At 37.7% G+C, this 18,237-nt stretch overlaps 1 protein-coding gene across 2 annotated transcripts in view; it reads right to left on the bottom strand.

Annotated features, from left to right (window-relative positions):
* The window catches only part of LOC145664889 (mitochondrial uncoupling protein 4-like), a 65,410-nt gene that overhangs the window by 14,914 nt on the left and 32,259 nt on the right, over positions 1-18,237 (bottom strand). For both annotated transcript variants that reach the window (XM_081731950.1, XM_081731951.1), the window contains exons 5-6: positions 16,358-16,480; positions 10,057-10,254 (exon numbers count right to left, since the gene is read on the bottom strand). In XM_081731950.1, the coding sequence (XP_081588076.1) occupies positions 10,057-10,254; positions 16,358-16,480 (321 nt within the window). The remainder of the gene's footprint in view (positions 1-10,056; positions 10,255-16,357; positions 16,481-18,237) is intronic.

Genomic DNA, 18,237 nt, shown 5'->3' with positions numbered 1-18,237 from the left:
ACACTGTGGCAGGCCGACGGTATGCGTTTGCGTAGACCGGCACCCACACAAGAGAGTTTAGTAATTAACAAAAATACTCCTAATTGGTCAACAAAGTTTCTGGAAAATCACCAATTATAACTCGAGCGTCAAAGTTATACTGGAACAGGAACTGAGTTAACAACCAATCTGAAGATTCTAGTTTTACAAGCTAGCGTTGGCCTCGGCCAAGACTTAACTTCTAATAGAGAATGGTGGAATTTGTTATCTCGACTAAAACTTGATAGTTACCAAACCTTTGGGATATCACTTGAAAGCAAAACTCAAAAATAAAGTTCCTTGCAGTAAGCCTGCAGTTTATTGGTCCTAATGATATTAAAAGTCCACGAGCTGTGGCGCTAAGCGTAACTATGTGTCTATAGAAAGTGTTTATAAGACTTACGTGACTTGTTCCAATCGATAAATACTTGCAGAGAAAAACTCACAAGATAAAACAAAACTTCATTAGACTGGAAGGGCACGAGTCAGTCCTAGTGGAAGGGTAGGTGCACAGGTGTAACTATTTGATCGTACCAGTGTGTTTAGGCCAACTAGGCAAGGAACTAGAGTCTGTCAAAACACATCAAATAGGGGAGTGACAGAACTTCGACCGTCAACTTCCTAAGCTCGCCAGCAGTTTCTGGGTGCCCAGGTCCCGGTTGGAGCTAAGGTTCCAGAAGTAGATTGCTAAGTTCGGAGGAGGTAACTTTGACCGTCAGTTTCCTAAGCCGACCAGCAATTATGGGAAAACCCCTCGCTGTCGTCAAGCTTTCAGAAACAGAGTGCCAAGTTAGCCACTGGGAAAAGATATGGATGGTAACCAAGAGAGTAGGGAGGCTTCCGGAGAAGCCAAGAGTGTGAGAGGCAGAGTGACGGCGAGGACAACTAAGAACTTGCTCGGAAATCCTGGGCTAAGTAGTACCTAAGACATTGCGGACTCCGTCTTGATAGCACGACTTTGAGGGGCCAGGATAGGGACGTTTTCCGACGGTCGAGCCAAAAACGCGAGCTTTTAAGTGGCTCATTCGGCGTTGCATTCGGCACTAATTTACGTGTAGGGTGCATCATTGTGTCGTGTGCAGACGTTGCACTCGGACCGTGAGGTCAGAGGTTGGACATGCGTGGTGGTCTGACAGTTCCCTGGGGAGGAACCAAAGAGTAGTCAGCAGCTTGAAAAGAAAGCTGATTGGTGTGCGCACGACACTAAGAGCAAAGTTAGCTCAGAAAAGTTCTTCTCCGTGGGGCGGAGAAAATAGCGATTGGAACACGTCATGCTCCTAACACCTAGATTGGTTTACAACAGGGTTCCTAGGCGGCGCTAAATGAGAAGAGAAGATTATGTTGGTGCGCAAGCGTGTATATGTGCTCCGTGTAATTGTGTGTTGTCCCCAAACTCTGGAAGAGTGGTATACATCGAGATATACAGTAATCATATATAATTTCACTTAAAAATGTAAAACATAAAAGGTTTTAACTATTAAACAACAAAGATTTTATATATGTTTGAATCAAGGATCGTCTTCCTGTAATTTATCTTTAGATCCTGCTAAGATAACATATATAAACATTTGTAGTTTGAAGACAAAATAAGAATCTTCTTTTTTGAAGCAAAAACGAAAAGATTTTAAACACACAGATTATATGGACTTTGTTAAAAGTCTTCTACCACTAATAATAATACTAATAATAATAATAACTAATACTAATATTACACATATACTAGACATAGAGGCAGACATCTCCCTGTTACAGAGAGGATGTTATAATCTACCAGAGAGTTGAACTTTAAGGTCAAGTAGGGGGAGATAAGAAGCGAGACACGGGAAGACGAGGCCTTTCGTTCTAGCTAACAGAGAACTAAAACACTCAACACGAATTCGTATTTAAAAGAAGTAAATGAAATAATAATTTGTTGCAGTAACAAAATGCAAAAAAAAAAGAAAAAATAAAACAAAAAATAATTTGCGAATTTGCGTACACCACACCACAAAGTTTCGGTCCCGACGGAACCGGTACCGCAAGAAACCGGTTCTTAGAAATCCAATTTTCAGAACCGGTTATGAAACCAGTTCCAGACCTGGATCCGGAAAACCCGGTTCCGGACCCGGATCCCTTGAGAGCTGAAAACCGGTTACACCAGAAACCGGTTCCAGCCATCCCTAAAAGCAATCAGCAGAAGGGGAATTTTGTATCAGAAAGGTTTTACATTTTGAGATATACATGTTTGTGAATAGATACATGTTTGTGTATAGATATATTTGTTGGATGCACAAATACTAAAGTTTAGCGCAGTGTGAAAACAAAAAAATGGCTAGGGTTTTTTCATGTAACTGTAATTTTGCCTTTGCATGGGAATATCTTTAGAATTTGCAGGGAATTGAAATTGTCCGTAGGTACATTATTGTAGTAATTTTTCATCGGAAATACAGTACTTAAATACAAACAGGCAAAGTAAAAGTTACTTGAGTAGTGAAAGCTGGAATGAGTCCGAGATATTTATTTTCAGTAGTGATTTTGCATTACATCATTTGTTTCAAAACTCGTTCACGAAAAATAAAATCAGTTGTAGCTTACACACCAAAAATTCCTGTTCGATTACGTCCACACGTACCTCCTTACGAGACGACATCGTACATAAATTCAGAACCGGTTCCAGACCCGGATTTAAAAAAAACATTTCCAGAACCAGATCTTAGGAACCGGTTCCAGACTTAGATCCGTGAACCCGGTTCCGGAACCGGATTTTGGGAACCGGTTCAACGGATTTTAATGTCAGTGTCAACGGTGTCAACACTACGCGAGTGTCAACGGATTTTAATGTAATGGCCATTAGGGAAAGAGACCATCCACATGCAGTCGATGTGTCACTGTGGAGCGTCAGATTGGACGACCTGCAGTCCTCATTGATCTATTTGGAATTGCACCTGCTGTTTGACGTCAGACCCTTCTTGCCTGTAGCACAACGTAGCGGTCGCCTTCTGCTGTAGTTGACAGTGGTCGACCACCATCTCTCCTTTCCATATCATTGCTTATAGTTCGAAATGCTCCTCATGCAATGAAACAATGTGTGGGTAATACCAAGCTCCAGGGCCACACTTGTCACACTTCATCTATCTTCAAATTTTCCGATGATTTTACCTTGTATGAAGTCACCAAAATGTTGTTTTTGAGCCATATTGTTGTATCACCACCAAAATGCACCTTGACAGTTCACATATACTATCTCACTAATTTTATTCAACTGTTTCGTTTTGGGGAAGCAGACTCATTCGGCGCTACGGTCACGGTGAGGTCACGCTATCCAACGTCTTGCTCCCCGTGCATATGTAGATCTCTGACAACATGCTGCCGGGATTTCATTCAATTTCATCAACTACGCAATATTTTATGTTAACTTCATCTATTTCGTCCTTAACTTTTGTATGCTAGTGTATATTATGACATTAAAATTTAGAACTCTACTTTTCCAATATCTCATAAAAAGGAAGACTTTGAAGGGAACTGAAAAGAATGGAAAGTTATCGACTGTTTAAAGTAGAAATGTTATTTCCAAATGAACGCTATGTGACGTCATTGTTTGGTGTTCCCATTCTCAGGAAATCACGCAGAAGGAAGAAGGAGCAGACATCAATCCTGGAGTTTATATATGATAAAAGGTAGTGGTGATAGAATACCAATATCATTGTTGGAGTATTTAGAGATACGCTATTGGTGAATCCATGCCTATTCATACGCTACCAATACTTGCTTTATTACATTTCCCTATCTCTTAATTCCCATTTGTTGCACCTGGTATCTCTGTCCCCTCCCCGATTCTAAAAGCAAGCTCCTACGCTATAGATCGGCAAGTTTGTTAAGGAGTTTAAAACTAAACGAAACTACTTGGCGTAACAATCCTTTTTCCGGGCCTGAGCCACTCCAACGCCATCTGTTAGCAACCGACTGAACTATCTCCATCCCAGCGATAAATGCCTGGTAAGTGCGCTACGTCGCTCTGTCTCTTACAGGAGTATCAGGAATTTTCTAAACCTAGAGCCTGTCTATTCTGCCTGTACCCTCGGAAACTATGCGAACTATACTTCGGCCCATCCCCGCCTCCCTCTGACGGATGAAACCCTCCCTTTGCGTAGGGAAAAGAAGTGAATGACCTTAGCTGTGTTCCCAATTTGTCATTCAGTCGTTTGGCCTCGAGGAGTGAAGATCGTAGTCTACTTGTTAGAGTGGCTAATAAGACAGAGCACAGTGAAGTCCGTGAAATAATTCATTGCGGCAGCGCTTCCGCATCCAACAATTGAAAAAGATCTCAGCTGCAGCAACTTGTTCCTTCTCTTTCGAGGGAGGTACGGGAAAACACACATCGATAGTAGCACCAGGAGGGGCACACTTGAAATAGAAAGGTTTTATAGTGGCCATCACGTCTTTTACTCATATGACTCCCCAGTTTGCCTCACTACGCTGGGTGGAAGCGGGATGACAATTGGGAAGAACCGTCCTGGAATCGAACCCGAGAAAACGTGCATGTGACCCTAATGCACTAACCATTAGTCTGCGGTGTCCCCTTACTCAGGAGTTTAGATTACTAAAACACCTTCATATACTGTATTATCTTGTCTCTCCGTATGTCCGTCCGAAAGAAAAAAATTTCAACCTGATAGATCACCATAAGTTGGTTCAAATATTGAGGGTCAAAAATTAGGAATAAAGTAAGTTTATGGATGTAACATTCAAACCGGAAGTGGTAGAAAACGATCATTTCCGGTTGTAACGTTCATCATCATAGAGCAAAAAAAGTAATAGCGGTTTTCTGCAATTGATTAATTGTCCAAAGAATACATTTCATCTCCCTCCTGAACTCTCTACTAAAACTGGAAGTTGTAATTTACTACAACTTTCAGTTTCAACATTAATTAAGAAATATCACGCTATATAAACGAAACTCCTTCATGTGGTGTACACGTGATTTGTTATTTGTTTTGTTTGTCGTCCCACGTTCATGCTCCGAAGCTGAAGGAGACGGCAAATGATGAAATGGTGAAATGAAGGAGGTTGGAAACGGGAAAGCCCAGAGTGAACGCACATGTATGGTGTTTGTCCACCAGAGAACCCACTTGGCGCGAGCTGGAATCAAACCAGGGACCATATGCACCAGAAGTAAGGGCCCTACCACTAAGACACCACGGCCTAATCGACCAGTTGGAAATGAACTGTAATAAAATGTAGAAAGGAGCTAGGGCAGTAAAATCCTATCTTCAATATTCCTCGCTATTTCCCTGGCTTTCAGTGTTTTTGCCTTTAATCTCTTGCGTTCCAGGTGTCATTTTCCTATGTGCGTGCTGCAATACGTTTTCATGTACTGTTAAAATACTCTAGACCGTTATATAGGGCATAGTTATTATGTGCGCGTGAGGAGAGCATTCACATTAATAATAATAATAAAAAAAACAACAATTAATTGCATTGTGGAACATTTGGACTGAAAGAGGGAAATTCTAATGTTCTGAAGGGGTTTTATACTGGTTCAGGTTGGCAACACTGACCGGAAATCAAAGACGAAAGTTTTCCTTTTCCAATCAAAAAAGATCTCGAAGTTACTAACTGTTTATCGTCAAAACAAACACATGTGTTGTAATTGAATACTCCCTTAGACCTGCCATCTACTGAGACAAAACATTTTCTTTTGTCTTTTCTGTCAGTAAGGTGCTGTCACCTAAGGAGAAATAGTAGAACTCAGTCTTCCTTGCATCCACTAACAAATTTCAGCATCTCCAGGTAGTGATGAGCAAATGCAAGACCAAGACCAAGACCGGGGTGGTCTTGGTCTTGCACATCCAGTCTTAGTCTTGGTTTTGGTCTTGGTCTTGCACACCCAGTCTTGGTCTTGGTTTTGGTCTTGCATGCAAGAGTCTTGCAAGTCTTGTATTTAAGAAATCTCAAGCTTTTCATAGGTAATTTTTACTCTGGATATAAGGGATAATAAACTCTACAATGCTTCAATAGTAACGGAAATACAATGTATGTTTCTAAATGTAATATAGGTTAACTTGGTGTAAGTATGATGATAGTGTACAATATAGATAATGATTTTTATTTTTTTAATGGGCGCCCACGCTTCACTACTAATAAGATATGCTAAATCACAACGTTTCGTAATCTGTTTATATTTTTTAACAGATGCAACACTCCACTGGTTCCCAAACTGGGAGGCTACCCTTGAGACACATGAAAGAAAATCAAGTCGACACAGATTATTGAAATACAATGAATTACAAAATTATTTTTTTACACTCTAAAGGCGTCAGATTTTTCTTCTCAACCATGATTAGCTAATCCTTGTATTAAACGAACTTCCAGTTAAATATTGAGATTTTGTTTTACTGATTCCAATATGTACTCTATGGGGCAGAAACATGGACATTACGCGAAAGCGATTTAAGAAGATTGCAGGCTTTCGAAATGTGGGCATGGAGAAAAAAAGAATTAGCTGTGTTGAACGTAAAACGAATGAGAAGGTATTAGAAATGTTAGCAGTAGGAGAAAAAGAAGAATTTTAGATATTGTTAAAGAGGAGGAAGAGGAACTGGTTAGGATATTGGCTGAGGAGGAACTGTATTATGAGGGACGTGCTAGAAGGTGTTGTGGAAGGAAAGAGAGGGAGGGAGCGAAGGAGACTATAGTTGAAGGAAGGTATTAAAACAGAAGATTGCTACGTTAAGGCGAAGTGACTAGCTGAGGAGCACCGAACGTCAAACCTTCTCAGTTGCAGCAAGTAATCTGCCAATAATGGCAGAATAGCTATGCTGATGATGATGACATGTTTAGCAACATTGACCAAAAAGAGAGAGAAAATTAAAATAATAATGATTATAATCAAACCTCTTAATATTTTAGAATAATTTGAGTGGAAACTGAAAATGACTCAACAGTCTATGTCTTGTATAAACTCAATTTATATGAATACTTTCGACCTGTTGGGTTAAACCAAAAAGAATAGTAATATATTTCGTTAGTCAGTCACTTTTTACTATTAGTAAAGCGCTCTCTGATATCGATCGTTTTCGATTACTTTTATATTTCCCTCCCCTCCTGCTCCCCAAGTTGCGGGGCTGAATTGAATTTAAACGGCCTCAGAAGTGTGACTGTTCGTCTCAGAGACACCGAAAACTATGGATTCGGCACTAATATCGGTCATTTTCAATAAACTTATATATATATATATCCTTCCCCCCTATGTTGCAAGGCACGGTATCGGAAGTGTCATTGTTCATCTCAGTGACCTCGAAAACCATGACTTCGACATTAATAATTGTCATTTTCGATATTTTTTAAATATTTCCTTCCTCCCCTAAGTTGCAGTGCTAAATTTGCATTTAAACGGGATCGGAAGTATCACTGTTCACCTTAGCGACGCCAAAAACTATGGATTCGACACTAATATTTGATAATTTTTTTATCATTATTATGTATTTCCCTCTCCCCCAAGTTACGAGGCTGAATTTGATCGTAAACGATATCGGAAGGTCAATATTCAACTCAGCGACCTCGAAAACTATGGATTCGACACTAATATTCGTTATTTTCGATCATTTTTATATCTCTTCCCTTCCCTCCGCTAAGCTAAGGGGCTCAATTTGAATTTAAACAGCATCGGAAGGGTCACTGTTTAGCTCAGCGACCTCCAAAACTATAGATTCCATTTTAATATGGGTCATTTTCGATCATTTTAAAATATCTTTCCCCTCCCCCTTCCCTATACTGCACCGTCAAAGTGATATGACAGAAACCATCTCAGGTCCGATCCTCATCTACCGGTATGTTAACAATGAGATCGAGTTCGGTTGGGTGGTTCAAGAGTCACTAAATTTTATTTATTTGTGTACATTTTCCATCCCCTTCCCTAAGTTTTACCGTCAAAGTGATTTGATAAGAACCACTACAAGTCCGAACCTCATCTATGTTGAAAATTTTATTGAGATCGATCGACTACATCAAGAGTGATGAAGTCACAATGACAGTCACTTATATTTTTAGTTTTTTTTTTACATATATCTCCATCCTTACCCTCCCCTACGTTGCACCATCAAAGTAAAACTATAAAAATCGCTCCAGGCCTGAACTTCATCTATGTTGAACATTTGATCAAGATCGGTCGGGTGTTTCAAAAGTTATTAAGTTTTATTATATATATTCCCCTCACATCCTCTTCCACTACGTTCCACCATCGAAATGAAACGAAAAACGAACTATAAAAAACTTTCCAGGACCGAACCTCATACATGTTAAAAATTTGATAGAGATCGGTTCAAGAGTTATTAAGTCACAATCTTAGTCACTTTTATTTTTGTTCATATTGATTTTTATACATCTCCCCCTCCTCCCCTACGTTGCTCCGTCAAAGTGAACTGACAGATAACATTCCAGGCTTGAACATCACCTATGTTAAAAAATTGATTGAGATTGGTCGTTTGGTTCAAGTTTTATTTATTATTTTATAACTCCCCCCTTCTACCCTCCGCTAAGTTTTACCGTGAAAGTGAAATGATGAAAAAACTTCCAGGCCCAAACCTTATCTATGTTGAAAATGTGATCGAGATCGGTCGGGTGTTCAAGAGATTAGTAGTCACAAAAGTTGTCATTTTCAATTTTATAATATAGATTTATTGTAGTATAATTTATATCACTCAATCCTCGATGTGCCGTATACTAATAAACAATTATTCAACGTACAAACATCCGTCCATGAAATCAAACTTACGATCACATGCGCTAAGTTTTTGTCAATATCATGAAAATGTTATTTCGATATTAATTTTATGAGAACACATTAAGAATTTCCGACGGATACTTGAGTCTCGGAGCCAAGGCCATACCCGTCGACACCAATGGTATACGGTATTGCCGATGTTCAATACTACATTTATCTTTAGTTTCGGAAGAAGAACACCACTAATATGCTTGAAATGAAATGAAGTATCTAGTTTAACGTCCCACGATTATGCATCAAGGGTAAGGGAGACGGTAATATGAGAAATGACTAAAATGGTGGAATGAAGAAAGTAGGAGGAAACAGAAAAAACACTGAGAAAATCCACGCACACAGTGTTTGTCCGCCAAAAAAGCTCACATGGCGCAATATGATGAGTGGTTTGAAAACGAACAATATCTACAGAAAACGCGAGCAACCAATTCAGAAAACGACATACTGTAGCTATATGTTACAGGGGCAGATCGACTCACACGGATTGCATAAACTCCTGGGAACACATCCACTCCAGCAGCATTTTTACTGAAGCCAAGAAATCCCTCTCCTTCCTTTTTACATTCTATATAAAAAATCAAGTAGTGTCGGTACTTGTGCAAGACTCTTGCGCAAGAGTCTTGGTCTTGGTCTTGCATAGGGATTCCTAGTCTTTGTCTTGCATGCAAGACTCTTGCAAAAACTGCAAGATCAAGACTCTTGCGCTCATCACTATCTTCAGGAATAATAGACGCTTAATAAGTGATACATTTCCTTACATCCACATGAACGCCACTGATACGCAAGGGGTTAAGAAGTCCTCTTTTCCCTATTTGATAAGTTTTGCTGCCAAATTTCCTTAGATTAGGGGAATTTCCTTAATGTACCATACGAACACTGATTGCAACAATGCGCTTCTCTGGGATATGTAGCTAAAAAGAATGGTTTTCCGAAAGAAAGCATAAGATGATCGCAAATATAATCCTTTAACTGAGACTTTGAGAATTCAAGATAGCAAAGACTATAGAATCATAGTGGTCAGAGGTGGTTCGTAAAGGAAGTCATATTGCTAAAAATTATAGCTTTATCTCATCGAACTAACGGAAGAAAAGTAGCTGATGCATTAATTGTTAATTACAAAAAAATAATACTTTAGGGGAATTTGAAACGATAAAACCTTAACTTTTATCGACAGAACTTTCCTCACGAGCCGCCTCCGCATGATGATAATCTAATAACTCCACTATCTAAAAAATTCGTTGAATATAACTGTAACAGAAAGGTAAATTAATCTCGTGTATTACCTTGAGCAAAATTGTAGTAGAATACCCTCTTTCATCTTGGTGTTTTCAAGAAAGTATCGTTTGGCGACGTCATAAGCTGTTAAATCTCCCAAATTTACCAAAGCAGAACGCTGAATGCTAGGTATCCACCCCTTCCAAAGCCCTGGGATTCCTCCCTCTGAGTAGATTTTACGGAAGGCACCGAAGGCATTACGAACTCTGTAAGAAATAACAAATCAGAGGTAATCATTTTAAAACTAAAATTAACACAATCAAAAGTAATAATTAAAAACAAAGTAATTTTTAATTTTACGATGATCCCAATAAGTCGTTGATTTCTGCAACCTCTTTGTTGTTTTATAACATCGATTTATGAGGCAGGATTGCTAAAAAATATAGACTAGGAGAAACGGATTTAAGAACACTCCCGTTCATTGTGCACAAAGTCCGACTCGAATGAAATTTACACTACTAAATGAGAGAGGGTATATTTATAGTAATGGAAAAATAAGAGTTCTATGCTACTGAGCTCACACCAATTTCGTCAGGCCCGACTGATGCAGAGAACGAATTTCCTAGTGCTGCCTGACACGCGATGTCGGACAACCCAGGTGCGAATTGGGAAATTGAGTCCTTCGTTACAGGGGTGTATTTGTTCCGTTTTACGACTCTGGGAGTCCTGGGTTCGATTCCCGGCAGCAGCTTATGTGGTTCGGATTCTGCGTTAATCAGTAGGTCCATGTCTCATATAGCCTCGCTGCTGAACGGGACGTTAAACCCAAAATCAACTCAACTCAACTCTTTTACTTTTTTGGGGGGGATGTACTCGTTCCCTTTTACGACCCCTTTTTAGGGGTACTCGTTTCCTTTTATGACCACTTTTTTCAATCTCTATTTAACAGTAGAGATTACGAACGCAAGGCTAGACCATGTCACGCGTATCGTCAAGCTAAGGAAAATTGAGTACCCCAAGAAAATCATTCCCATTTATGAGCACTTTTTTCAACCCCTATTTTAACTTACCAGAGATTACATAAGACTATGAACACAGAGACTACGCACACCTATTTTCGCAACTAACATAACAGAGAATAATAGTGTGTTCGTTCTCTTTTATGACCACTTCTTTGAACCCTTATTTTAACATAGCAAAAATTACATACGACTATGAACGCATAAGCAGCACTCCTATGTAACATAGTAAACACTACTAACATAACAGTGAATAATGGGAGTGTATTCGTTCTCTCTTATGACCACATTTTTCAACCCCTATTTTAACATAGCAGAAATTACGTAAGACTATGTAATATAGCAGATCAAATAAAAGACTATGAACACATTTTCCAACCCCTATTTTAACATAGGAGAAATTACTTAAGACAATGAACTCATAATCCAATCAGAAATTACACACATACTATGAACACCTATTTCCGCAACCCCCTATGTATTAAAAAGTATGACCTATTTTTAACCACTATTTAACATAGCACAGATTACAACCCCTATTTAATACAGAAGAGAATATGAACCAATAGCAACAAGAGTGTATTCGTTCTCTTTTATCAACCCCTATGGAACATAGCAGAAATTACACAACCATTCATCAAGTACTACATATCCCAAAAATACTGACCATCGAGGTCAAAGGTCAAATCTATAAACCCAAATAACTCGTAAATGGAGCAACTCATTGAGGTGTTGTTCCCACATTTAGTAATAGGCCATCAAGTACTACAAGTTCCAAAAGTACTGACCATCCAGGTCAAAGGTCAAATATTTAAACCAGAATAACTTGTAAACGAAGTAACATATTGAGGTGCTGTTGTTACATTTAGTAACAGGTCAAGTGCTACATGTTTCAAAAGTACTGACTATCGAGGTCAAAGGTCAAATATTTAAGCCTTAATGACTTCTAAACGGAGCGACGGATAAATATGTGTGACCTATTCAGTTATGTACCAAGTACAAAAAAGTGAAAATGAATAAATTTGGGTGTTCTATTTACTCCTCTATCAAACAGGAAAAAGCAAACAAATGCCATTTTAACTAGCTGAGTATTTTATACCATTTTGTACTATTTAAATAAACAAAGGAATACATTTGTATCTACCAGAAAAAGCAAAAACGGACATTTTAACTAGCTCAGAATTTCTGTAACTGTCGTACTACTCAAATAAACAAAAAATAAATTTGAGTGACTTACTTAATTTTGTACCAACAAAAAAAGAAATGCCATTTTAACTAGCTCAGTATTTTATATCTTTTGTACTTTTTAAACAAACGAAGGATAAAAGTTGTGATCTATTCAATCTTGTAGCAAGCAGAAAAAAGTGAAGAATGAATAAAATTTGCGTGTCCTACTTCCTTTTGTACCAAGCAGAAAAAAGCAAAGAAACGTCATTTCGACTAGCTCTAATTTCTGTACCTTTTGTACCACTCAAACAAACAAAGGAATAAATTTGTACCAACGAGAAAAAAGAGAAGAAGGATCTATCAACTAGCTCAGTATTTCTGTACCATTTTGTACTATTTAAATAAACGAAAACATAAATTTGGGTGTCCTATTTCCTTTTGTACCAAGCAGAAAAAAGAGAAGAAGGGTCATTTTACCTAGCTCAGAATTTCTGTGTGTTTTATATTATTCAAATAAACGAACAAATAAGTTTGTACCAACGAGAAGAAAGAGAAGAAGGATCTCTTTAACTAGCTCAGTATTTCTGTTCCATTTTGTATTATTCAAATAATCGAAATAATAAATTTGGGTGTCCTATTTCCTTTTGTACCAAGCAGAAAAATGTGAAGAAACGTCATTTTAACTAGCTCAGAATTTCTGCATGTTTTGTACTACTCAAATAAACGAAGGAATAAATTTTCACCAAGCAGAAAAAAGTGAAGAAATGCCATTTTAAGTAACTCAGAATTTCTGTACCATTTTGTTCTACTAAAATAAACAAAAGAATAAATTTGGGTGTCCTATTTTTATACAAACGAGGACAAGTAAAGGACCATTTTAACTAGCTCAGAATTTATGTACCTTTCGTACTACTCAAATAAACGAAGGAATAAATTTGAATGTCCTACTTTTTATATCAACGAGAAAAAGCAAACAAGGACCATTTTAATTACTTCAGCGTTTTATAAGTTTGTGGGCTATTCAAATAAACGAAAGAATAAATTTCAGTGGTCAATTCAATTCTGTACCAAGTAGAAGAAAGTGAAGGTGGTTTATTTTAACTAGATGAGTATTTTATTTCATTTTGTACTATTTAAATAAACAAAGCAATAAATTTGTATCAACCAGAAAAAGCGAAAAAGGACCATTTTAACTAGCTCAGAATTTCTGTACCTTTCGTACTACTAAAATAAACGAAGGATTACATTTGAGTGTCTTATTTAATTTTGTACCTACGAACAAAAAGTGAAGAGAGACCTTTTTAACCAGCTCAGAATTTCAGTACCATTTTATACTAGAAAATATACAAATAAAAGAAGAAATAAATTTGGATGGAGTATTTTGTTTTGTACCAATAAAAAAGCTAAAAAAAAGGTCAGATTTTAACTAGCTCAGAATTTCTGTACCTTTTTGTACTACTCAAATAAACGAAGGAATAAATTTGAGTGGCGTATTTACTTTTGTATCAACGAGAAAAAAGAGAAGAAATGGCATTTTAACTGGCTCAGGATTTTATACCTTTTGTACTATTTAAACAACCGAAGGGATAAATTTGAATGACCAATTCAATTTTGTACCAACGACAAAAATAGCAAAGAAATGCCCTTTTAACTAACTCGGAATTTCTATACTATTTTGTACTATTCAAATAAACGAATAAATAAATTTGGATGGAGTTTTTAATTTTGTATCAACCTAAACTAGGCGAAGAAGGTCCTTTTTAACTAGCTCGGTATTTCTGTACCATTTTGTAATACTTAAATAAATGAAGGAATAAACTTGGGTGTTCTATTTAATTTTGTTCCAACCAGAAAAAAAGGCGATGAAGGTCCATTTTAACTAGCTCAGTATTTCTGTAACATTTTGTGGTATTCAAATAAAGGATGGAATAAATTTGTGTGGCCTATTTAGTTTTGTACCACCGAGAAAAAGCAAAGGAATGTCATTTTAACTAACTAAGAATTTGTACCACTTTGAGGTATTCAAATAAACGAAGTAATAAATACGAAAAATATTTAAGTAGAAGACTGTAACATCATACATTAATTTTAACTTAATTCTGCAGAACAGATTCCATAGCAATTAGCGTTACTAACGGATGAAGACGAACTAAAGAAAAGCTAATGAAGAACAACGAATTATGACGATAAGAGAAAAAAGAAGAAACAGCACGCTTGGTCATTTTCGATGACCGTGCTGATAGACGAAAAGGAGAAGCAAAACCAGGATGGAATAAGTAGTTGCAGTTACGAATAAGAGATCATATCAAAGTAAAAATCAGCTCACCAAGGAAGAGAAAAGTTTTCAAAGTTCCATGTTGCCCACCATCTATGGGCGAAAAGTGTTGAATCATTAGCTGTGAACAGTTCTATTTAACTCTTAAAACTATTATTCTCTGTGTTGCTGCAGATATTTAGGCTTTTCAATATTAACTAATTAACTAACTCTATGGCCTATGGAACCCGGAGGTTCAATGCCGAGCTCACAAAAGCTCTCTACTGACTTCTATCCTTAGCTAACTGCATCCAGTTTCTACTTTGTATTCCAATCTCTGCGAGATGCATCTTCATATTGTCCTCCCGTCTGCGCCTAGGTCTTCCTAATGGTCAGTTTCCGATTGGTCTTCCTGTCAAGACTTTGAAAGCGTTTCTACTTTCTTCCATTCTAGCTACATGACCCGCCCACCTAAGCCTCCTAGACTTGACGACCCTAACAATGTTGGACAAGCCATATAACTTACGCAGTTCCTCGTTATGAAGTTTCCGCCATTCTCCATTCCCGTTCCTCTTGGGTCCGAATATTCGTCTCAGGATCTTGTTCTCAAATACTTTCAGTCTATGTTCTTCCCTCAGAGTAAGTGACCATGTTTCGCAACCATACAGAACAACAGGCATGATTATCGTTTTATATATTTTAAGCTTCAAATTCCTCAACAGAATTCGCGACAGGAGATTTTGAACCGAATAATAACACGAATTCCCTACTTTTAATAACACATGGCCCCGACAAAGCTCATATTGTCCCCCTATTGTATTTATGAATATACAATATTTGGCATAATTTGAGTGCAATTTGTCTTAAAATCTTCATATATATACCTTCTGCATCTGAATGCCCCCCCTCCATTTACAGAGAAATCGGCGCCCTTGCATGTGACCTTAAACAAATGCAACCTAGAAACGATTTATGAATGTACCGGCAGTATTCAAATAGAAGGTCAGCTTAGTGAATTTAACTACCATCATCATGAAGTCTGTTAATAAAGAAATATTTATTTTATTGAAATAATATAGTTACGGCAGATTTTGCTGTTCCGTGCAAATGCACTGGTTACACATATATTAGAGCTGGCCCCAATAAGATATAGCGTAGGACAGTTCAAAAATTAAAACTGATAGATTATATTTGAAGTGCCTATATATTATAATAAATCATGGATGCAGAACTAAAAGCGTTATACAGGGTGTTTCAAAACAACACCGACAACGTTTGGGAGGTGATTCTTGACACCAAGATAAGAAAAAATATAGACCAACCTGGGTGCACAAATGCTTCCTTTCGGAGTTATAGGCTTCCGAAAACATGAAAAAGTGAACTTTAAAAGCCCATAGCTCCAAAGCTATGGGACCTATCGTAATCGCGTCAAGACTTCATTTAGGAACTACCTGGTAGTATATGTCCTATCCAAATATCCAAATTTCAGGATACTGCGGTACTTCCGCAACTGTTTTTATAGAGGTATTTGATGAGTACTTCCAATTAAATTCCCGTAGCCAAAGTTTCTCTATAAACATTGTTGCGTGAGTACCCTAGGATTCTGAAACATATATTTTTCGGTAGGGCACATATTAGTTCCAAAGTGAACTCTTGACCCGACTACGGTAGGTTCCATAGTTTTGGAGCTATGGACCTTTAAAGTTCATTTTTCCATGTTTTTAGCAGCCTATAAATCCGAAAGGAAGCATTTGTGCATCCAAGTTGGTCTATACTTTTTTCTTATCTTTGTGTGAGGAATCACCTCCCAAACGTTGTCGGTATTGTTTTGAAATACCCGTATATTCCATCTAGTGTTTGATTTGAGCTACGTGCTCACAAGAAATTTTAAGAATGAACTGAAAGAACATCCATACAGTAGAAGCTTACCTCGGCGGCTTTCCTTCTAAGCGTCGTCTTCCTTCCATCATCATCTGTACTTTCACAAGATCCGCTGGATTTGCAAAAAACTGTCCAACAACACCTGCCGTTACACCTGCTGTTGCCGCTTTCCTATTAAAAGATAAAATGGGTGATTATCATCCATTGTATAGAATCAATACAAACAATTTCGCAATATTATGAGAGTTTAACGAAAAAGCAGCCCAAATATGAGACGTATATCAATCGGTATATACGGAGTCGTATCAAAAAGTTTGTGCAATCACCTAAAAGAAATCCTACTCTGGAGGAGATCTCTGACACCATGATGGTATTAGTCCTCCTCTACGTACCCATCGTGTTTAGCGACACATTTTGCCAGCGGTTCTTCACTTTAGGGTAAGCTTGTTTTGTAAAAGTCTGCAGTTTGACTTTAAAACTACAGTTCAACGTCAGAAATGTCGTCATCTCAACTGTTAAAATGGCATCCTGTGAGTGAGCGCTTCATTTCTGGGAAGAAAAACAAGTCGCTTTGTCCTTGTATAATCGAACAGAACAAAATGTATAAGTCTTTGGGCGAGTATAAATCCTCATGGATAGATTTCGAGGTAGTCGAAGAAAACAAACGGTTTTGTAAACTTAAAAATTGATAATGTTAGATAAGAATGCCATCTATTAAAGATGAAACTGATATTGATGTATATTCTAATCAATGTTTTCATTCACTAACAAGATGACAGTACATAATATGACTAATGAGCTCAGTGGCGCAACTAGGATTTTATTTTTCGGGAGGGGCCAACACTACCTGGTAGAGAGCTGCACCATCTAATGTGGACAAAATTGAAAGTTTGAATTCTTTCCATCCCAAAAAAATTAGTTATCCTTATTATTACCATGCCAAGGATTTAAAATAAAATTTCAAATTCACCATTATTAAGGCGATACTTCCCACATGATGTTTCATGCCTCAATACAGATTAAGAGCACTCGTCACGCACGGCGTGTGAGAGTTTGCATATTTTTAAATATATTAGACAAACGACAAGCAAGTGGGCCGCGGTGGCTCGTTGGTAGAGCGTTCACCTCTGGTGCGTGGGATCCTGGGTTCAGTCCCAGTTCGCGTCAAGTGAATTTCGTGGTGGACAAACACCGTATGCGTGGGTTTGCTCGAGGTTTTCCCGTTTCCTCCCACTTTCTTCATTCCACCACTTCACTCATCTCTCATCATCACCTCTCTTTTAGCCTAGTCGGCATAACTGTGGGACATAAAACTTAAAAGATTTCATTTCATTTGATTTTCAAATGACAAGCAATAATGATTTTTTTGAATTTTCACCAAAGTTTGTCTGTAACGCTGATGTAGGACAGGTTAATTTCGAGAGTGGTCTGGGCCCCCCAAGCTCATGGCTGATTGTGCCACTGAATGAGATACAGCTTTAAATTATGGTTATCTCTAACGCTTTAATTTTTGTTTCAGTGAGAAGATTATTTTCAAAAGCGAATATTCACATCTTCATTTTTTCTAAATTGTCTCTGAATCTATGGAATCAACTCTGTTGGATTGCAGATGGGGTTTATGTATACGGAAAGGTTGTTGGTAGAAATCACAATGTAAAAAAGTTTTTCATGTCCATATTGCAATATTTTGCTTGGTACATTCTAATGAAAGTTTCTAAAAACCCTTCACCGTTTTCATTATAAAATAGTGTTTAATAAAATTTACAAAGTTCTTGTAAATAATACAAAGTTTATAAGATGTTTCCCAGTGTGAGAACAAAACTTCAGGGCACGCAAAGTGGCTTCAAATTCAAAAGGTAAAATTTCCTAGCCCACAGCGGTATCGGACGGTGATTCAAAGGTTACCTCCCTTACTCATCGCAGTTTCT

Source organism: Thermobia domestica, chromosome 11, assembly GCF_964235325.1.
Source record: "Thermobia domestica chromosome 11, izTheDome1.hap1.1, whole genome shotgun sequence".
Taxonomy (NCBI): domain Eukaryota; kingdom Metazoa; phylum Arthropoda; class Insecta; order Zygentoma; family Lepismatidae; genus Thermobia; species Thermobia domestica.
Note: the sequence above shows the minus strand (reverse complement) of the source record. Positions and strands in the feature narration are given on the sequence as shown.